The sequence below is a fragment of the Lutra lutra genome, chromosome 4, assembly GCF_902655055.1.
Source record: "Lutra lutra chromosome 4, mLutLut1.2, whole genome shotgun sequence".
NCBI classification, from domain to species: Eukaryota; Metazoa; Chordata; class Mammalia; order Carnivora; family Mustelidae; genus Lutra; species Lutra lutra.
Genome location: NC_062281.1, coordinates 109,105,989 through 109,130,248, shown reverse-complemented (window position 1 = coordinate 109,130,248; position 24,260 = coordinate 109,105,989). Strand labels below are relative to the sequence as shown.

The window sequence follows — 24,260 nt, the reverse complement described above, 5'->3', positions numbered from 1 at the left end:
GCTTTTAGATATTTATGTAGCAGAAATATAGCTTTTAGATAAGTACCTTTTTCTCACCTCCCCCAAAATAAAATATGCTCATATACACACATACAAGTGAGGTATCTCTATTTATCAGAAGTTTAAGTAACAGTACTTGAAAGGAAAAACACCCAAAATCTTTAAATCACTCTTCCTAGAAGTAGTAAAACACTTTTAAATGCAAAGTATACTTTAATTAAAATTGAATAATAGTGATAAGCCTCAAAACTACAGGAGTAGGTCTATACCATTGAAATGAGAAAACGTGCCCTGATGTTCTGGTTCTCACCTCATCAATCTGTGGTTCCTGAGCCTGAGCAGCCTTGGGCACTGAAGAGTCACAGTCTGGACTATAATGCTCACAGTAGTCATATGCAGCTTTGGGGTCACCTATGATCAACAGCTGCTGGATGTCCCCCTGTCAAGAAATAACCATGGATGTAGTCAGCATATTCGGATATACATAGATCAGAGCAAGATTTACCGGAGACAATGTGTAGTTTATTTTTAAATACATGAAGAATTATTACTTACATTCAATGTTAAAAATAGTCTTACTTTACAAAACAAACAAGCAAGGGAAAAAGAGAAAGACAGACAAAGAAACCAAGAAATGGACTCTTAACTATAAATAGTAAACCAATAGTTACCAGAGGAGAGGTGAGAGGAGTATGGGTAAAATAGGGAATGGGGACTGAAAAGTGAACTTGTTGTGATGAGCACAGAGTAATGGAATTGTGGAAACACCATATTGCACACTTGACACTAATTTAACACTGTATGCTAGCTACACTGGAATTAAAACAAAAAACTTAAATAAAAAATAGTCTGATAGGGTTAAAGAAAAACTCACACCTGTCTTACAAATCAGCTGTTAATATTAAGCTGTTATTCTATTATTCTGTGGTTTAGACAATCCTTACTATATGCATCCATTTGTTAAAACTTGATTTTACTGCATTCACAGCTTACACTGTATAAAATAAGACGAAGAAAATATAATAAGCTGATGAGACAGTAAATAAAATTTAAAACCTGTAGATAAAGATAGTAAATATTTTCAAAATAAATTACAGAGTTCAATCAAATCAAAGGGAATTATTATTATTAGACAAATTTATATGAGAATTTTAAAAGAAAATATAGATCCTACTACTGTGTTCTCATAAAGGAGTTGGTATCAAAAGGAATTCCTGCTTACAAAGATGGGTAAGAAATACAGAGACGAGAAAAATTCAAATTATAAATAAAAAGCCAGAAATTTGAGATATTTTTATTAAGAAATAATGGAGCATCTAAGCATACATTAAAATTATTTTATTTTGAATTCTGCATAATTTTAATTTAAAAAATTACAAATAATTAGTAACAGGATTATCTAAAGTGTTTAATTTCAGGAGATTCTGGAAACTGGTTCTGAAAATTGTGTAAACAAGAGAAAAACTGTAATATTCTGCTCCTGAAGCAATCTGACTATTTCCACAAGGTCTAATTCAACATGTAACTAGTTTCATATAAAGCCATGGATCATGGCCATATCAATTCATAATTATACTCAGGCCCAGAAGAATTTTTGAGTCAATAGTCATCTGACCTCATGATTGAAGTCCTTATAATTTTGAGCACATAAGTCTGATCCATAGAATTCCTGATTCCATTTTTAATAATTTCAAAGTTATTCCAGATTTTCTGCATTTTGTTAACAGAGTGGTTCAGCCTATATAGCCTAATGAAAATATAGATATTAAATTTTAAAAGTCTCTTACAAAGAATCCCAGCAGAGAATTTTGTCATTTCATTTAGTCATTTCATTCGATCATTCATTCAAACAGTGCTTTAATAAACCATAAGAGACTCTGAACTATTGAGAATAAATTGAGGGTCGCTGGAAGGAGATGGCCTGGGGTAGTCTATATGGTGATAGATATTAAGGAGGGTCCTTGTGTCGAGCACTAGATGTTATAGATGAGTGATGAATCACTAAATTCTACTCCTGAAGCCAATATTACACTCTATGTTTAACTAGAATTTACGTAAAATTTTGGAAAAAAAAGAAGAGTCTTTAAAAGTGCGTGTAGCATATTAATATGGTCAGGTAACACCCACGTAACAAAACATCTACTTTATTATTCCCAGTAAAACATAAAAAGAAAGCAGAATCAGCAAATATCCATCTGAAAACTACAATGTTTATAATAGTCATACTATTTTAGTGTTCCAACTTGAAAATTATTTATTTCCATGTCATGAGTCAATATAATTAATCAGTCAAATTAGATTGTTTCTGAGATTTTTTTTTCAGGATCCTTTTTTGTAAATAGATAGGAAAGTGTCTAATATTTCTTTTATGCCCACTGATTTTAAATATGCTCACATATTTGACTAATATAAGTTCTTAAAATTTATTGATAGCATCTCTCAAATATTAGCTGATCAATTCAGACCACTGAGTAGCCACAACTGAATTATATACAAATAATTATATAGTTATGTAAATTGATAATAATAAGTAACAAACAGAACTTTGAATACACAGTTTTTCATTCTGTTGTTAAGATAATAATGAGGCATCATTGAGAACATCTTGAGTGCTGCCATCACTGAGGGTTTCAAGTAGAAATCCTGACTCTTAAATTTTCTCCCAACTTTGCCATTAACTATGTGGAATTATGCAAGTCCCCTCATTCATCTTTTGTAAAGTGAATATATGTAGAGATCATATCTAAGGTCCTCTCCAGAACTCCAGATTTCATATTTAAGTATAGGAAATATAATGAAGCAAGTGAAGCTGTTGCTAAAACAGAAAAAAAAAGTTGCCTATCTTATAAGCATATGGTATTTTTAAAATAGTATATTTTGAGGAGAATTCTGGTTTTCTAAGTCCTTATTGGACTACATTAAATGGAATCCTGCCAATCTTTCCACTATTAATTCCTATTTCAGGTATTTAATATTTAGCCATAAAATACATTACTGGAAAGAAACTGAAAAATTCAGTTAAAAAACTACAGTATGATTTTCCCCAGAAGGTGTTCTACAGTGTTTTATGTTAATCATAGGACATGTCGTGAGACAGTCTGCAGATAAACAGAAGCACCCTGACAGGTTGAATAAACTGTAAATATTTAGATTCAATAGTCATAAAAAGTTCCATAGCTGGAAAAGAGTGAAGTTACCAAGTAATATTGGCATCTGCAGCACACAAACCATGAAAAAGACATCCTCCTCCTCTGATGATCTACAAAGCCAAACTTAGAGCTGATGCAGTTACCTTGCTATCTACAGCTGTGTCAACTAGGTCTCCACGGTAGTATTTGCATATAGACATGATGAGACTAAGGTGGAAAGCAAAGCAAATGTAAAAAAACCAAATAGTACCCATCTATAAAGATGAGGTTCTTCTAAACGTCACATGCAGTGAAAAAAATCCTGCCACAGTTTTATAAAGACCAATTGATAAGTAATAGCATATTTTCCTTTTACAACTAAAATATAATGCACATATTCTAATAATTTTTGTTTGGTTTGTTTTCTCTTTTGTTTATGTGTTTTGTTTTTTTATGCATGTGTGTGTGTGTGTCTATAAAGCCTAGCTACTTCAAATTTTGATGCAATGAATAAACTACATCGTGCTCTATCACAGACATAAGTAATACACATTTAGCTTTTTTCCCATGTATAAAATCAGTTTGATTTAAAAAAATGTGATATAAGAGATTGGACCAATGTTTCAAGGTCAAATGTCAATGTGCCACTGTTAAGTGTCTGAATTTCCAAATTCAACTCCTCATCCTATGTGAAGCCAAACAGTGTTTAGTTGGTCAGTTCCCAGCCTAAGTATCCACTGAACTGAACATCACAGCAGCTGATTCCTGAGAATGCGCAATGGAAACTGTGTTCTGATCAGCTGTTATGTTCAATTCAATGTGACCTGAGAATGAATTATATGCTTGGAACAAAATCATATCTCAAGAATGGCAAGGAAACTCAGATATAACCAAAACAGCAAATGGAGAGGCTGGATCAATGTTCAACTATCACTGTTCAAATAAAGAGTTCATTTTTAACCAGTTTATCTATAAATAGTCTCTCTTGAATGTCAGTCTAGGAACTAGTATCTGTATAATATCTATATCTATATCTATATATATATATATATATAGATAGATATCTGTATAGTGTTTATATTTTTATTTTTCTGAAAATTTATTTATTTATTTGTGGGAGAGAGAAAGCATAGTGGGAGAGGGAGAAGCAGACTCCCTGCTGAGCAGGGAGCCTGAAAGGGTCTCCACCCCAGGACCCTGGGATCATGACCTTAGCTAAAGGCAGATACCTAACCAACTGAGACACCCAGGCTCCCTACCATGAAGCTTTTAATTCCACCTGTAATCTTGGATGACTCAAACTTTTCATATTAAAACTTGGATGTTACTTATATTCTAAGAGAATAATTTACTTTTTAAAAAAAGATTTTATTTATTTACTTGACAGAGATCACAAGTAGACAGAGAGGCAAGCAGAGAGAGGGGGAAGCAGGCTCCCCCCAGCAGAGAGCCCGATGTGAGGCTCGATCCCAGAACCCCGAGATCATGACCTGAGCCGAAGGCAGAGGCTTAACTCACTGAGCTACCCTGGTGTCCTGAAAATAATTTACTTTTGATAATATCAGGAAAAATAGACTTTAAGTATCTATAGATGATGTCCCTCACTGAATTTCATAAATTTCTAGTATTAAAAATTTCATTTCCCTTAATACTAAAGTAAATCACACAGCTGCAATTGTGTTCTATAAAGTCATCTAAACTGCAAATTTCCCATAACACATTCTTATCCCCATTAACTTACAACAGGTAGATAATTTAATGGGAATGAATGTTTTATGAAATGTTTCTTGGAAAAACCTTAATGGTATGTTATGACCAAACATGAGTTAGTTTGATGAAGAAGATGCAGAGAGAAATAGCACTAAATAGAAAAAGCATCTTAACCAAAGTTTTGGAGGTGTGAAACAACATGACGAAGTCAGAGAAGTAACCACAGTGCCCCGTAGTTGAAAGGAAGGCCCTGTGTGATGATAATGACTAGTGAGGTTGAGAGTGGAAAGAGGTGGAAGAGGAGGAACACTTAAAAACAAAACAAAACAAACAAACAAACAAACAAACAAACAAAACCTTGTTATGTGAACTCAATTCTAGAAGTTATGGAGTGTCATTCAAGGATTTTGAACAATGGAACAAATTGATCAATGCTGTATTTTAATTAAATCATTGACAACATAGGGAAGGACGATTTGGATGCAACCAGTTTGGAAGCATGGGACTTGGTTAGGAATCCACGTAGTTAAGTGCTGAGAAATTAAACTAAGCCAAAGCACAAATGAACAGAGGAGACATAGAGCTGACATATTAGGGAAAAATAACTGCAGGGTTCAGAGATGGGGTGCTAATAATGGGGTGGGTTGAAAATGGCAGGAAAAGTGAAGAAAAGTGCATTAGAGAGGAATGGAAAGCAATTCTTTAGTTTCTGGAGTGAGCAACAGCAGGATGGCAAAAAAAATCATTTACTCAGTTAAGAGACATAATAAATAAAAGGAAATATTTGGGGATGAGCCTCTTAGGTCTACAAAATGGAATGGTAATTAATGATGGTTTCCAGAATAAATTCAGTTTTTCTTCCAAGAAAATTGTCTTCATTTACTTTGAATTGTGTCCCTCTACTTGCAGATTGTAAGGTTTATCACTGAAGGCAAAGCGAACTATAGGAATCAGTAAGAATCAGGGAAAATTTCCCTTTATCTGACAGTACATACTTCTCTTTCTTGTAGCAATTTATATGCATTTTCTCATTGCTAATCAAGGATAAAATGAACTTGCCCAGACTTAGTGTTTTGGGCTCAATTGTGTGCCCCTCAACCAACCCAGATTTATATAATTTTTAAAGTCTTAACCTCATTGTGTAAACTTATTTGGAGACAGAGCCTATAGAGAGATAATTAAGGTAAAATGAAGTCATTATGGTGGGTCCTAATTCAATACAACCAGTCCCTTTGTAAGGAGATTAGGACACAGACACAACCAAAAAAAGACTACATGAAGACAGAAGGAGAAGAGGGTCACCTACAACATATGGAGAGATGTCTCAGAAGAAATCAAAATCAAACCTGCTAACATTTTGATCACAGAGTTTTAGCATCCAGAACTATGAAAAAAAATAAGGTTCTGTTGTTTAAGACAGTCAGTCTGTGATATTTTGTTATGGCAGCCCTAGAATACTAATACAGACTGAATTAATACTAGTTTGTTTTCAGGGGCGCCTGGGTGGCTCAGTGGGTTAAAGCCTCTGCCTTCGGCTCAGGTCACGATCCCAGGGTCCTGGGATCCAGCCCCGCATTGGACTCTCTGCTCAGCAGGGAGCCTGCTTCCTCCCCTCTCTCTGTCTGCCTCTCTGCCTACTTGTGATCTCTGTCTGTCAAATAAATAAAATCTTAAAAAAAAAAAAACTAGTTTGTTTTCAGTTATACTCTGTAAATATTGTCATTATAACAGAATAAAGAACACTTTTTAAAAAGTAGTTTTGTTTATTTATAACTAGGGTAATATCCGATTTTGTCCAGGAACTGGTTATAAGTAGATGCTGTAGAAATGTTGGCTGATTTAATGTGGCAAATAGCTAGAACTCAAGATAATCATAGATTATCATATACCTACCAGTATCACCATGTGTAAATATCCCTTAGTCCACTGGAGATAATATAAAGTGAGAATGATTTAAAAAAAAAAAAATGTACTCCAAGTATGAAGAAAGAATTTGAAGGGAGCAAATTTTTAAGTAAACTTACCTGAAGTTTAAAAAAAATTCATCAAATTAAATTATGCTAGAGTTCATACTGAGTTTAAATATCCATTTATATGAGTATGTCAAAATGCATTTTAATTCTAAAGTGAAAGGTAAAAAATTAATCTACAGATGTGATGGAATTCCTATAAAAATATCAGTGGCATTATGGAATCACAAAAGACCCCAAATGGAATAGATTAACAGGATAGAATAGAGAGCCCTGAAATAAACCCATGCTTTTATGGTTAATTAGCCTACAAAGAGAAGGCAAAAATATATAATGAAGAAAAGACAGTATCTTCAATATATGGTGCTGGGAAAACTACACAACTACATGCAGAAGAATGAAACTGGGCCACTTTCTTACTCCGTGTACAAAAGTGAACCCCAAATGGATTAAAGACTTAAAGACTAAAACCACAAAACTAGAAGAAAACAGAAGTAGTAAACTCTCTGACACTGGGTGTGGCAATATTTGGCGGGGGCGGGAGGGGGGGTGTCTCTGTCTCCTCAGGCAAGGAGAAGGAAAGGGAAAAAAAAAAAAATGAGACCACATCAAACTAAGAAGTTTTTGCACTGTGAAGGAAAACAACAAAACAAAAGGCAAGGTACTGAATAGAAGCAGATCTTTGCAAATGATGTATCTGATAGAGATTAACATCCAAAATATATAAAGAACTCATACAATTAAATATCAACAAACAAAAAAACAATCTGATTAAAAATGAGCAGAGAAATAGACATTTTTTCCAAAGAAGATATACAGATGGACAAAGATACATGAAAAGATGTTCATTATCACTAATCACTAGGGAAATCAAATCAAATCCATAGTGGGATGTTACCTCATACTAGCTAGAATGGCTTAAAAAGTATTGCGCGCACGCACACACACATACACACGGAAGGAATAACAAGTGCTAATGAAGGTATGGAGAAAAGAGAACCCTCATGCACTGTTGGTAGGAATGCAAATTGGCATAACCACTATGGAAAACACCACGGAGGGTCCTCAAAAAATTAAAACTAGAACTATCATATGATCTTGCAATATCACTTGTGGGTATTTATTCAAAGAAAATAATAATGCTAAGATATACAAAGAACATATGGTGTTGTGTGTATATGTGTATGTGTGCATGCATGTGTGATAGATTATTATTCAGCCATAAAAAAAAGAATGAAATATTGCCATTTGCAACAACATGGATAGACCTAGAGTGTATTGGGATAAGGGAAACAAGTCAGGCAGAGAAACACAAATACCTTGTGATTTACTTGCATGTGGAATATAAAAGGAAATCATATAAACAAACACAACAAAACAGAAGCTGACTTACAGATACAGAGAACAGAATGTTTGCCCAGGGGTGGAGGGTGAAAGGCAACTGATGAAAAAGGAGAAGGGGATTAAGAGGTATAATCTTCCACTTATAAACTAAATAGGCATTGGGATATAATGTGCAGCACAAAGAATACAGTAAAAAACCTATGTATGGGGGCGCCTGGGTGGCTCAGTGGGTTAAGCCGCTGCTTTCGGCTCAGGTCATGATCTCAGGGTCCTGGGATCGAGTCCCACATCGGGCTCTCTGCTCAGCAAGAAGCCTGCTTCCCTCTCTCTCTCTCTCTCTCTGCCTTCCTCTCCGTCTACTTGTGATCTCTCTCTGTCAAATAAATAAATAAAATCTTTAAAAAAAAAAAAACCTATGTATGGTGACAAATGGTAACTAGGCTTATTGTAGTAATGATTTCATAACGTATACAAATACCAAACAATATGTGGTATATTAGAACTAATATAATATTATATGGTAAGTATACTTCAATAAAAAAAAACAATTCCTGGTTCTATCTCTTAACTCGTATCAGTGAAATTATATTTGAGTCCAGCTTCATGTCAACAATGGAAACAAGAACAGAAAAACATATTCCCATCAGAATTATATATGTGTATTTGTATTTATATCAAAATTATATCTTTTGTAGTTTGCATTTCATTTTGTCAAACTAATGCAAATCAAGAATAAATAACATATTTAGTTCTTTCTTGATTTTAGAAAATACATGTAAAAATTTAAATTACAAGTCTGAAAAATACTGAGATGATTCTCAGATCACAAAAGGATTCTTCATTTTAAAATTTCATTATAAAATGAACATTAAAATGTGCATCACCAGAACTTAATTCCTCTCCCAACATAAATGTATCTGATACTTTATACAAAGATCTATATTCTTAAAAATATAATTGAAAGTAATATTTAAAAATTTAAAAGTGGGATTTTAAAATAAAATGGAAATCATTTTGAGACTTATTTTTAAAAATAATTTTAGAAAAAATCATCTGGATTTAAAAAACAGCAGGCATCATTTAATATATTTAACTTGTTTTTTAACACAGACTTAAAGGACAAGTTCATATAATTCATGTCAGCGTAAAGGTCAAATGTGGTCTTTGCATGTAGGTATGATTTTCACTGCCTGACTCACAAAGTTAACAGCAGAATCTGACATTTACATTCTATTTCATAGCTTTTGACTTGGCAGTAAATTTTGGACTTATTTTTAAAGTACGTATCAAGTTTTGAATATGAAAAAACATGATAGACTATTTTCATCATTCCATAAAGAGCTTAATAGTTGAACTGGCACATATCTAAGCAAATAAGCAAATAAGCCTGATATTTGGAAATGATTTTTTTTTAACATACCAATTTAGCATCCCCTTTTTTTATTATTTATTTTTAAGGCTAGAGAAAATATCTCTCAGTGGATGAAGTGAAATCACTGACTGTAGCATCTCTATGCATTCATTATTCTCATTCTATATACAGTGATACTGTCCAGAAATAACAGAACTTTAAAAAAAATTTCCTTATGCTTACTATGTTCCACTTCTCTACCATGTAACAATGAATGATACATTTCCTTTAGTGAACTGAAGTTTTATGAAATCAAAACTGGCCATTTTATAAGATACATAAGCCTAAGAGGATTTTTAAAATATGCATATAAATATATAAAACAATAAATATACCTTTTATTCTTTTTTAATTTTGAAAAAAAAAAAAAGATTTTTTTCCATGTCAGTGTGAAAACTTCTTAGCTCATGACAGAATATAGCCAATCTGTACATCTGTCTATTAAACAGTAAAAAACAGGGGTCATGCTCGCAAGGAACTATATTTTTCTTGGGTGCAAAAGCAAACTTGCTATGCAACATTCCTAATTTTAGGAGGTAATGCGTACCTCACAATCTTAGGATAAGTTACATTTTTTCCCAAGACAAATTTTATATAATAGCATATATGATAATTTTTGTTAACAGGCAGAGATAAATTATTATGAATTGCACATTCATAATGTATATACATTCAATATACATAATGAATTACACATTCATTGTAACTGACACAGGAATTTAACAGCCAGATATCTTTGAGAATCTTTTTCCTTGGCTGTTTACATTCAGTCATTACATACATTGCATTCAGTCAGCAAATATTAAAGCAAAGTAACATGTTAGCTCTCTGGATAGAAGAGGAATAAAAAGGGAAAACAGACTCAGAGCCCATTCTTAGATAGCTGACACCCTGATAAAGAAGATTAATAGTACATGAAACATAACATATAAGAAACATATTTCTTTAGCACATACCATATTCCACCTATAAGGAAGAAAGAAATTGGGCAGCTAGGGGTTAGGGAGAGTGGGACAAATTCTATATGGGAAAATTAAAGGAACAATCCAGAAAGGCTTAGCAAAAATGACATAATTTATGGTAAAGTATGCAGTTTCTCTTTTAAATATAGAAGTGCTTGGTATTGGGTGCCTGGGTTGCTCAGTCAGTTAAGCATCTCCCTTGGGCTCTGATCATGACCCTCTGATCATGACTCTGATCATGAGCATCCTGGGACTGAATCCCACATGAGCAGGGAGCTTCCCTTCCCTCTCTTGCTCCCCTGCTTGTGTTCTCCCTCTCTCTCTGTCAAATAAACAAAAATCTTAAGGGAAAAAAAAAAAAAAAGAAGTGCTCGGTATTCTTTGTTGTCCCGTAAATCTTAATTAGTTATATTTCTCTCTCCTACTCTGTGACCCCAAAATCTGACCCTTAGAGCCCACATCATGAGACTACCTCTTGCAGATTCCAATTCAGACAATGGAAGTTACTGCTTAGAGTTTGAAAATCAGGGAGAGAAGGAGGTCAGGTCATTTTCCTCATACTTCCCAGGCTTATCACAGCAGTTTGGCCCCCTTATCACTATTACCATTTCTGGAAAACCCTTCTGCATGGCTGCAGCTTTCAATGAACTCTTTACCACTGTTTCTGCCATTGCCTGGTTAGCCCTAGGGAAATAATGCTCATCACCAGTTTCCCCAGCCTCCTTGTTCGCACCTCTGTAATCCCCTCAATAGAGACTGTTTTTTGCTGGAACACAGTGTGGACTATAGGGAATGTGAGTTTAGAGAAAGACCATATACTTAAAGGCCTTAAAACAGTAACTGACATCTTCCTTTTATGGAGGTACTCAGTTTAAGGGTTCAAACAATCAAGACAAAAGGCATAGTTTATAGTATGGGCACCTCCACTTAATCAGCCAATCTATATTATTCAATTAAAGCCACTGAATAGGGGCACCTGGGTGGCGCAGTGGGATAAGCCTCTGCTGTCGGCTCAGGTCATGATCCCAGGGTCCTGGGATTGAGCACCGCATCGGGCTCTCTGCTCAGTGGCGAGCCTGCTTCCTCCTCTCTCTCTGCCTGTCTCTGCCTACTTATGATCTCTGTCTGTCAAATAAATAAATAAAATCTTTTTAAAAAAATAAATAAAAACATAAAGCCACTGAATATAAACTTTGGGAGAGCAAGAACTTGTCTGTTTTGTTCTCTAGGATTTCCATAGCTCCTAGAATAAACCTAGACATCCTGGATACACAATAAATATTTGTTCAGTAAATGGATCTCTGGGATATTTGTTCATCATTACATGACTTGAGTTCAACACCTGTAAATTGAAAATACTATTATTTGTCCTGTATTTCCTACAGATTCTTTAAAAAATAATATGTACTTAGGAGGGAGGAGTCAAGATGGCAGAGAAGTAGCAGGCTGAGACGACATCAGGTAGCAGGAGATCAGGTAGATAGCTATCTAACCATTGTGAACACCTACAAATCCAATGGGAAATCAAAGAGAAGAGCAACAATTCTAGAAACAGAAAATCACTCACTTTCTGAAAGGTAGGACCTGCGGAGAAGTGAATCTAAAGTGACGGGAAGATAGACTGCGGGGGGGAGGGGCTGGCTCCTGGCAAGCGGCGGAGCAACGGAGCACAAAATCAAGACTTTTATTAAAAGTCTGCTCCACGGAGGGACATCACTCCAGAGGCTAAACCAGGGGGAAGCCCACGCTGGGTCAGCGTAACCCCAGGTCCCGCGGAGACACAGAAGGACTGGGGGTGTCTGAGTGTCGCAGAGCTCGCAGGTATTAGAGCGGGGAAGCCGGCTACAGCGACAAAGCCGAGGAGTGAGCTCTCAGCTAGGGGTTACCTTGAACCGGTCGCAGGCTGGGTGAGCCCGGAGCGCGGCCAGAGGCCACGGAGATGGAAGCAACCGGGCTCTATTGTCCAAGTGCGAGGAATTGAGTGCTTTCCTCCAAGCACGACCAGAGACCAGAAAAACGGGGGCGGTTGGGCGCTTTTTTCTGAGGGTGCACTGAGGAGCGGGATCCCAAGCTCTCAGCTCCTCCGGACTGGAGAGTGGAAGGCCGCCATCATCATTCCTGACCTCCAGAACCCTACCGAAAGCACTCAGGGAACAAAAGCTCCAAAAAGCGAACCTGAGCGGATTACCTAGCCCGGCCCCTGGTAAGGGCGGTGCAATTCCACCTGGGGCAAAGGCACTTGAGAATCACTACAACAGGCCTCTTCCCCAGAAGATCAACAAGAAACCCAGCCAAGACCAACTTCACTCACCAAGAAGAACAACAGAATTCCAAAGGAGGAGAAAGCAAATCTTATCTGGACAAAAAGACAAGGCAGAAAAACACCACAAAAAAAAAGAGCAAGAGGCAGTACGGAAGGCTGGGGATCTAATCAATACAGACATTGATAATATGACAGATCTAGAGTTCAGAATGACGATTCTCAAGGTTCTAGACGGGCCTGAAAAAGGCGTAGAAGATATTAGAGAAACACTCTCCAGAGAGATAAAAGCCCTTTCTGGAGAAATAAAAGAAATAAAATCTAACCAAGGTGAAATCAAAAAAGCTATTAATGAGTGCAATCAAAAATGGAAGCTCTTACTGCTAGGATAAATGAGGCAGAAGAAAGAATTAGTGACATAGAAGACCAAATGACAGAGAATAAAGAAGCTAGGCAAAAGAGAGACAAACAAATACTGGACCACGAGGAGAGAATTTGAGAGATAAGTGACACCATAAGACGACACAACATTAGAACAACTGGGATTCCAGAAGAAGAAGAAAGAGAGGGGAGCAGAAGGTATATTGGAAAGAATTATTGTAGAGAATTTCCCTAATATGGCAAAGGGAACAGACATCAAAATCCAGGAGATGCTAAGAACGCCCCTCAAAATCAATAAAAATAGGTCCACACCTCGTCACCTGATAGTAAAATTTACAAGTCTTAGCGACAAAGAGAAAATCCTGAAAGCAGCCCGGGAAAAGAAGTCTGTAACATACAAGCGTAAAAACATTAGATTGACAGCAGACCTATCCACAGAGGCCTGGCAGGCCAGAAAGAAATAGCATGATATATTCAGAGCACTAAACGAGAAAAACATGCAGCCAAGAATACTATATCCAGCTAGGCTATCATTGAAAATAGAAGGAGAGATAAAAAGGTTTGAGGACAAACAAAAACTGAAAGAATTTGCAAACACCAAACCAGCTCTACAGGAAATGTTGAAAGGGGTCCTCTAAGCAAAGAGAGAGCCTAAAAGTAGTAGATCAGAAAGAAACAGAGACAATATACAATAACAGTCACCTTACAGGCAATACAATGGCACTAAATTCATATCTCTCAATAGTTACCCTGAATGTTAATGGGCTGAATGCCCCAATCAAAAGACACAGGGTATCAGAATGGATAAAAAAACAAAACCCATCAATATGCTGCCTACAAGAAACTCATTTTAGACCGGAAGACACCTCCAGATTTAAAGTGAGGGGGTGGAAAACAATGTACCATGCTAATGGACATCAGAAGAAAGCTGGGGTGGCAATCCTTATATCAGATCAATTAGATTTTAAGCCAAAGAATATAATAAGAGATGAGGAAGGACACTATATCATACTCAAAGGGTCTGTCCAACAAGAAGATCTAACAATTTTAAATATCTATCCCCCTAACATGGGAGCAGCCAACTATATAAACCAATTAATAACAAAATCAAAGAAATACATTGACCATAATACAATAATAGTAGGGGACTTTAACACTCCCCTCACTGAAATGGACAGATCATCTAAGCAAAAGATCAACAAGGAAATAAAGGCCTTAAATGACACACTGGACCAGATGGACATCACAGATATATTCAGAACATTCCATCTCAAAGCAAAAGAATATACATTCTTCTCTAGTGCACATGGAACATTCTCCAGAATAGACCACATCCTGGGTCATAAATCAGGTCTCAACTGGTATCAAAAGATTGGGATCATTCCCTGCATATTTTCAGACCACAATGCTCTGAAGCTAGAACTCAATCACAAGAGGAAATTTGGAAAGAACTCAAATACATGGAGACTAAACAGCATCCTTCTAAAAACTGAATGCGTCAACCAGCAAATTAAAGAAGAATTGAAAAAATTCATGGAAACAAATGATAATGAAAACACAACGGTTCAAAATCTGTGGGACACAACAAAGGCAGTCCTGAGAGAAAAATATATAGTGGTACAAGCCTTTCTCAAGAAACAAGAAAGGTCTCAAATACACAACCTAACCCTACACCTAAAGGAGCTGGAGAAAGAGCAACAAAGAAAGCCTAAACCCAGCAGGAGAAGAGAAATCATAAAGATCAGAACAGAAATCAATGAAATAGAAACTAAGAAAAAAAACAATAGAACAAATCAACGATACTAGGAGCTGGTTCTTTGAAAGAATTAATAAGATTGACAAACCCCTGGCCAGACTTATCAAAAAGAAAAGAGAAAGAACCCAAATAAATAAAATCATGAATGAAAGAGGAGAGATCACAATCAACACCAAAAAATACAAACAATTATAAGAACATACTATGAGCAACTCTACGCCAACAAATTTGACAATCTGGAAGAAATGGATACATTTCTAGAGATATATAAACTACCACAACTGAACCAGGAAGAAATACAAAACCTGAACAGACCCATAACCAGTAAGGAGATTGAAACAGTCATCAAAAATCTCCAAACAAACAAAAGCCCAGGGCCAGACGGCTTCCCAGAGGAATTCTACCAAACATTTAAAGAAGAATTAATTCCTATTCTCCTGAAACTGTTCCAAAAAGTAGAAATGGAAGAAAAACTTCCAAACTCATTTTATGAGGCCAGCATCACCTTGATCCCAAAACCAGACAAGGATCCCATCAAAAAAGAGAATTACAGACCAATATCCTTGATGAACCCAGATGCAAAAATTCTCACCAAAATACTGGCCAATAGGATCCAACAGTACATTAAAAGGATTATTCACCATGACCAAGTGGGATTTATTCCAGGGCTGCAAGCTTGGTTTAACATCTGCAAATCAATCACTGTGATGCAATACATTAATAAAAGAAAAAACAAGAACCATATGATACTCTCCATAGATGCTGAAAAAGCATTTGACAAAGTACATCATCCCTTCCTGATTAAAACTCTTCAAAGTGTAGGGATAGAGGGCACATACCTCAATATCATCAAAGCCATCTATGAAAAACCCATTGCAAATATCATTCTCAATGGAGAAAAACTGAAAGTGTTCCCGCTAAGGTCAGGAACACAGCAAGGATGTCTGTTACCACCACTGCTGTTCAACATAGTACTAGAAGTCCTAGCCTCAGCAATCAGACAACAAAAGGAAATTAAAGGCATCCAAAGCGGCAAAGAAGAAGTGAAACTATCACTCTTCGCAGATGATATGATACTATATGTGGAAAACCCAAAAGGCTCCACTTCCAAACTGCTAGAACTTTTACAGGAATTCAGTAAAGTGTCAGGATATAAAGTCACTGCACAGACATCAAATGCATTTCTCTACAACAACAACAAGACAGAAGAAAGAGAAATTAAGCAGTCAGTCCCATTTACAATTGCACCCAAAACCATAAGATACCTAGGAATAAACCTAACCAAAGAGGCAAAGAATCTATACTCAGTAAACTATAAATACTCATGAAAGAAATTGAAGAAGACACAAAGAAATGGAAAAATGTTTTATGCTCCTGGATTGGTAGAACAAATATTGTGAAAATGTCTATTATACCTAAAGCAATCTACACATTTAATGCAATCCCTATCAAAATCCCATCCATTTTTTTCAAAGAAATAGAACAAACAATCCTAAAATTTATATGGAACCAGAAAAGACCTCGAATAGCCAAAGGAATATTGGAAAAAGAAAGCCAAAGTTGGTGGCATCACAATTCCGGACTTCAAGCTCTATTACAAAGCTGTCATCATCAAGACAGTATGGTACTGGCACAAAAACAGACACATAGATCAATGGAACAGTCTAGAGAGCCCAGAAATAGACCCTCAACTCTATGGTCAAATAATCTTCGACAAAGCAGGAAGGAATGTCCAATGGAAAAAAGACAGCCTCTTCAACAAATAGTGTTGGGAAAATTGGACAGCCACATGCAGAAAAATGAAATTGGACCATTTCCTTACACCACACACAAAAATAGACTCAAAATGGATCAAGGACCTCAATGTGAGAAAGGAATCCATCAAAATCCTTGAGGAGAACACAGGCAGCAACCTCTTTGACCTTAACTGCAGCAACTTCTTCCTAGGAACATCACCAAAGGCAACAGAAGCAAGGGCAAAAATGAACTATTGGGATTTCATCAAGAATAAAAGCTTTTGCACAGCAAAGGAAACAGTCAACAAAACCAAAGACAACTGACGGAATGGGAGAAGATATTTGCAAATGACATATCAGATAAAGGGCTAGTGTCCAAAATCTATAAAGAACTTAGCAAACTCAACACCCAAAGAACAAATAATCCAATCAAGAAATGGGCAGAGGACATGAACAGACATTTCTGCAAAGAAGACATCCTGATGGCCAACGGACACATGAAAAAATGCTCCACATCACTTGGCATCAGGGAAATACAAATCAAAACCACAATGAGATACCACCTCACACCAATCAGAATGGCTAAAATTAACAAGTCAGGAAATGACAGATGTTGGCGAGGATGCAGAGAAAGGGAAACCCTCCTACATTGTTGGTGGGAATGTAAGCTGGTACAACCACTCTGGAAAACAGCATGGAGGTTCCTCAAAAAACTGAAAATAGAGCTACCCTATGACCCAGCGATTGCACTACTGGGTATATATCCTAAAGATACAAATGTGGTGCTCCGAAGGGGCATGTGCACCCAAATGTTTATAGCAGCAATGTCCACAATAGCCAAACTATGGAAAGAACCTAGATGTCCATCAACAGATGAATGCATAAAGAAGAGTGGTATATATACACAATGGAATACTATGCAGCCATCAAAAGAAATGAAATCTTGCCATTTGCAATGACGTGGATGGAACTAGAGGGTACTATGCTTAGCAAAATAAGTCAATCAGAGAAAGACAACTATCATATGATCTCCCTGATATGAGAAAGTAGAGATGCAATGTGGGGGGCTTGAGGGGTAGGAAAAGAAAAAATGAAAAAAGATAGGATTGGGAGAGAGACAAACCATAAAAGACTCAATCTCAAAAAACAGACTGAGTGTTGCTGGGGAGAGGGAGGACGGGAGAGGGTGGTGGGTATATGGACATTGGGGAGGGTATGTGCTATGATGAGTGCTGTGAAACGTGTAAACCTGGCGATTCACAGACCTATACCCCTGGGGATAAAAATACATTATATGTTTATTTTAAAAAATAAATTAATTTTTAAAAAAGTAAATAATAATAATAATAATAATATGTACTTAAACAGCTTTTAAAATGTAGCATGTTAACAAATATAAGGTATGATTATTATAGGATTTGAAGACAATTAAAGGAGAACACATCTTTGAATGGCAAACTTCTAAACAACGTGTCTATCAACACTATAAAATCTAAGAAATGCAGCTGGAGAATCCTTTTATAATTGTTTCAATAAAAAATTCCAAAAAAATTGATTTTCAGGAGACTAAAAGTCATTATTCTATAAGTAAAGCCCATCAGGAAAAAACATAATAGAAGAAAAAGAAAATACGTATAGCTAAGCAGTTTCCAGCATGTGCCACTGTGAAAGCAATAGCTTAACAAAATTGTACAATGTTGGGGTGCCTGGGCGGCTCAATCATTAAGTCTCTGCCTTTAGCTCAGGTCATGATCCCAGAGACCTGGGATCAAGTCCCGCATCGGGATCCCTGCCTGGCGGGAAGCCTGCTTACCCTTCTCTCCCCTTCCTCCCCTCTTGATTGTGTTCCCTCTCACTCTGTGTCTCTCTGTCAAATAAATAAATATTTTAAAAAATTATACAATGTTTTCATAAGATACACCCTGAATCCTGAAACTTCTGTTCACTTTTGATATTAGAGCTTTATTATGAGGTATGAGCTGTCTTTGTAGAGGTTTTTGATTGTATATCCAGGAACAAAACTGACATTAACTCTCAAACATAGCATATAATTCTCAAGAAATAACTACCATTATGAGAAGATTAATTGAAAAACTAGGCTTCTGGTCTGCCAAAGCATTAACTCTCATCATATATTTTTTTCAAACATGCCATACAGTTAATGACTCTTTCTCAACTATTTTGTGTGGAAAATGAAAGCTGCCAAAATGTTTAGAAGTTTAGTGTAATTGAAAAATGGATCAGAGATCACATCTGAGCTATAATTCAAAGGAAAGAATGAGGGAAACCACATAATCACAGACAGAACTGCCACCCACATGGGACTTTACATTTCTTGGTGTCCCAAATCAGCTTAGGAAATAAGTTTTTCAGAAAATGAGTAGTGTTCTTATGTTACTAGAATGTACCACTATTTGAATATACTATCTAATTACCAAGTAATACAGAAAATGCCTAAAATTGTATGAAACACAAACATAAAAAGTGCATATTTATCTTATCCTTTCTTCCCTTTTTTTTTAAATTATTTATTTATTTATTTGACAGAGTGAGAGAGATCACAAGTAGGCAGAGAGACAGGCAGAGAGAGAGGGGTAAGCAGGTTCCCTGCTGAGCAGAGGCCCCTGACGCTGGCTCAATATCACTTTCTGATGTACTATAGTTTATTTTCTCTTCTCTGGAACATAAGCTCCAAATGGGTAGGGGCAGGGGCTTTGCACTATATCCACAGGGTCTAGAATAATACCTGAAACTTAATATTTTTTAGTGAATGAAATAAATGTGCTTTCTAGTGTGTATTAATTTAAGAGATATAGATCAACTATATCAAACAAAGAAGCAGGAGGCAAGGTCTGTTATCTTTTTTCCTAACAATTTTATATTTTTATTCATTATTTTATCTTGAACAGAGTTATTGGTAGTTATCTTTTAGTAAGAAACCTTGTTAGAAAGTATAAGATAGGGGCGCCTGGGTGGCTCAGTGGGTTAAGCCTCTGCCTTTGGCTCAGGTCATGATCTCAGGGTCTTGGGATCAAGCCCAGCATCGGGGGGTCTCTGCTCAGCAGGGAGCCTGCTTCCCCCTCTCTCTGCCTCCTGCTCTGCCTACTTGTGATTTTCATCTCTCTGTCAGAAAAAAAAAAAAAAAAAAGATTTGGTTATTTGTTTTAATTTTATTTATTTATCTGTCAGAGAGAGAAAGAGAGAGAGCGAGCAGGGGGAGTGGCAGGCAGAAGCAGGGAGCCCAATGTGGGGCTTGATCCTAGGATCATGACCTCAGCCAAAGGCAGACACTTAACCCACTGAGCCACCCACATATCCCTGTGTTTAAGGTTTAGAAAACAGGCTAAAAGATAGGCAGGACAAAAGCAGGGAGATCAGTTAAAAGGCTCTTGTAATTATCCAAGGAACAGGTAACACTAATAGTTATAGTACTAGATAATACTGCGTTGACACCTGCTGTATCTTTGCCACAGTTCTAAGAACTAAGTCATATTCTAAACAGAAATGAACTAGGTCATGCCTTAAAAAGATCTCATTTCTAAAATATTTACTTAAAACATAATTTAATATTCTATATATTCGTATATTCCTTCAAGTGAATAATAATCTTACATTAACTGTGTGTTTACTCTAAAGCTCGAGAAAAGTAGAAATATGTTGAGACAAGATCATTTTGTCTATAGGATAATCCTATGGCCATTTAGCCAATTTAAAGCTTTATTTAAAGTACATAATTCATAAATCACAAAAAAGAAAATTAAAGACTTTTAAACTTAGCTAAGATTCGAAACAGCTCATGTTTGCAAGAAGTAAACACCAACTATTTACTATCTAGGTAAAGCTTAAGGTATTGCTCCTCTCTCCCTTAATTAACTCCCCAAGTCCTGTCAGTTCTACTTCATATTAACATCCTGAAGCAAGGCCCTTCCTTCTGTTTCTTCTGTCATGGCTTTATTTTTACTCTAATATCTTTCATGTGAACTGATGTTTCAACGTATCAGGGTTTGTTTTTTTATTCTCTGTACCATGGTCTCTTGATTCTACCCTAACTCCTTCACTAACACACACACACACACACACACACACACACACACACACACGCCCGCACACACACACGCGCGCACTTTTTTAAAAAACAAATCTGAATTCCTCCACTTAAAGAGATATTTCATGACCTATGATTTAAAGTTCAGCCCCCTCAGCATGGTGTAAAACATTGTCCACAAACAGGCCCTAACACATTCAACCAGGTCATGTCCCAAATGCCTCCAAACCAAATTGTATTTCTCAGATCTGCTGTGCTCATTCCAAACTTTCATCTTTTGCTCGTGTGCCTTCATCTTTAAGTATCTCTTTATTTTTCAACATTTTAAATATAGTTGTTATTCCCTCACATGAACTTTTCTATGTCTTTATTATGAACTCAATCATATCTTATTACAACTATTTATTTATGTCTCTATATCAATTATTTAAGCACAATGTTTGGCAAATGATGTTTATTCTGCTTCAACAGGGACTAGTCTACTACTTAATAAACACCTAACTTCCAAATGGCATATGTTAACCTACAGCTATCCCTGCCCCTTTTCCTCCCAGACACTTCTAAAGAAGTCTTTACCACCACCAGGGGCAACACCCATTCATGTATTTACTAATATTCAGTGGCTCTAAACACTGTGTTAAACTTTGTGCTGGTGCTTCTGCTGGAATATCTAAATTAATAGACTATAAATCTTGCTTTCAAGGAATTTATAGTCTAATGAGAAAGCTATCCAGTAATAGGTAATTATAAAACAACATGGTAACAGAGATGACAAGAACAAAATTCAAAATGGTTTCTTCTTTGAGAAGTTAATAAAATGCTGCAGACTGATAATAAAACTTAAAAGGGAAAATGATAAGGAAGACAAGTATCACTTTCACCAGGGTAATCAGAGATAAAACTTTTAAGAGGAACAAAATAAAATGTGACATTTTATTGTTCACTGTTGGCAGTGATGCACTAATCAAAAAGTAAAACACTGAACCACAATGGCAATGTTCCTTTTAGAGGACAAAAAATACCCTGTGTAACTGGTACTCTGGATATTCTATAGAGATCTGAAATCTAAATCCACCAACAAATGAATGCGACGTTGAATTTTTTAAAATGGTTTCAACCACAAATCCTGCTAAATATAAAATTATTCTAAACTATCAATAAAGTCCCCAAATGTAGCCTGTCATCTTCCTATCACACTACAATGGTACAGATCAAATCACAGCTTGAATGGCAACAGTGTACCACGTGACTGTTGTATAATAAAATGCAGTGATGTCTAGAGAAGACTGCCAACACTTTCTACAGCATCACTGAAGCTTGGTCATAACTAATGTGGCACATTTTTGTGTGCTGACCCTCACCACACTTGTCATACCAACTCAAAGTGCAGCAAAAAAGAATGTAATTACACATCAAACAGCCAAAAACAGATGTTCCTTTCAGACTTAGCTATGGATAACTCTCTAAAAAAAAAAAAAAAAAAAAGGATTAACCCAATGTTGGATTTTGATCTTACGTGGTCAGTGTTAGACTTAAATATTTCCTAAAAAACAGAGAAGTTAAAAGGTGAATATCTTATTTGTCAACACAACTTTGTAAATAATAATTAACACCAAGTATAAATAAATCTGACAATTTGTTCAAGTAGCAAAAATTTGTTTTATAAAACTGCTAGTATAAGATATTGCCATTCAAATTCATTGGACTCTTTATGGATGAGAGCCATAAGATCCCTTTTTAGAAATTACTGCATACATATTTAGTTTTTTTATATATTAGAGAAATTCAACATGTCTATGAATACAGTGCATCTTTAAAGCACTGAAGCACTTTATTGCTGAATCCTAATATTATATGGGTGTTTAGTGCATGCCTTGAGATTTTTTGCTCTGATTTGCATTGAATGTGAGTTTGTTACAACCAAGTTTTACTTGGACTGTGTTTGAATATCAACCCTATCAGATTTGTACCTCATGTTTGGTATCCACATTAGTTATTTCTCTTAAAAGTGTACATAATCCCTGAAATTTAGAAAATAATTTTTATGTCTTACTACATTGAACAAAACATTAATCACAAAACAGATTCCAGACAATTTTCTCAACAATTAAAAGAAGAGCCACAGTTGCATTCCCAAATATACATGTTAACTGAAGATTCACAGAACAAGAACAAAGCTAAATAACCATGGTAAATTCAAAGCTTTGTTGTTTTTCTGTTTCACTGACTCTGTGCTATTTTGACAGAGTAAGAAATACAATTCCATTCCAGAATGACATTTCATTCTTTCTTTCAGTTTTTGGAGTCTTCTTTAAAATAATATACCAGAAGCTGCAGTTCTTTACAAAGCCAAATGTAGCTGCTATGCTAGCTATGTATTTGCTGTTTTCACCTAATTTCAGAAATAATCAACAGAGGAAATTTTTTTTTCACTTATAAAACACTAAATATTACAAGACACAGCTATAAATGTTCTATACATGTTAATTCACTTAATCCTCCAGTGTCTCTATGAAAAAAGTGCCCCAGGTATCCCATTTTACAGATGAGGAAAAAGAGAAGTTGGGTATCTTGCCCATGATGTCCAATGTGGTTAAATTTCAAATCCAAAAATCAAACAAGGGCTATCTGGCTCCAGAGTCAATACTGCTAAGTACTGCAAATGTGGTTAAGAGAGCAAAAACTTGGGGAACCTGGGTGGCTAAGGTAATGATCTCTGGGTTCTGAGATAAAGCCCCACATTGGGGTCCTTGCTCAGCAAGGAATCTGCTTCTCCCTCTCCCTCTGTCCCTTCCCCTGCTCATGTTCTCTTTGTAGCACACACTCTCTCAACTTCTCAAATGAATAAATAAAATCTTCAAAAAAGGGCAAAAACTTCAATGTCATTCTCACCTTTTTCATTTAACCGTTTCTGCACTTTTTAGTTGCTGAATGATAACTGTGCCTTCATCTTTCATTCCCTAAATGGAACAATGGAAATGACTTTATCATCTGGATTCACTCTCATTCACTTTTCTGTTCCTAAAATTTGTATTGTATGAAAGATCTTCTAAATATATACAAAGTAAGAATAAGATTTAAAGAAATAAAATGTAAAGAATAAAGCTTTCTGTTTAGAACCTAGGTTGAGAGCATATAATGATAATTTTTAAATACAGTCATAGTTTGCTTTTTTTCTTCCTTAATTAAAGAAGATCCATACAGAATTAGAGAAAGGGAAGTACACAACTCCAGCCCCCTTCCATGTGACATCTAATGCCATATTTAGCTATCCTGCCCCATCTAGTGGGGAAAAAGAACTGAAAAGCACTAGTAAACTTCACAATCCAGGGGTATTACAGGTTCACTGAAAGACAGAGCTAATCATAGGACTATAAAATGCTTCCCCTCCCCTTTCACGTTACCAATATATTACTGAGGTCTTTACCAAATCTCTTTTATCCAATATATAATGTCCATTTTTCAACAAAAGTTTAAAAGGCATACCAAAAAGCTAAAATCACAGTATGAAGAGACAGAACAAACATCAAAACCACAAGATTTGACAAGATTTTGGA

At 35.9% G+C, this 24,260-nt stretch overlaps 1 protein-coding gene across 3 annotated transcripts in view; it reads right to left on the bottom strand.

Moving 5' to 3' along the window:
• Nucleotides 1–24,260, bottom strand: part of COL11A1 (collagen type XI alpha 1 chain) — a 208,297-nt gene that overhangs the window by 136,645 nt on the left and 47,392 nt on the right. For all 3 annotated transcript variants that reach the window (XM_047727896.1, XM_047727894.1, XM_047727895.1), the window contains one exon: nt 311–439. In XM_047727896.1, the coding sequence (XP_047583852.1) occupies nt 311–439 (129 nt within the window). The remainder of the gene's footprint in view (nt 1–310; nt 440–24,260) is intronic.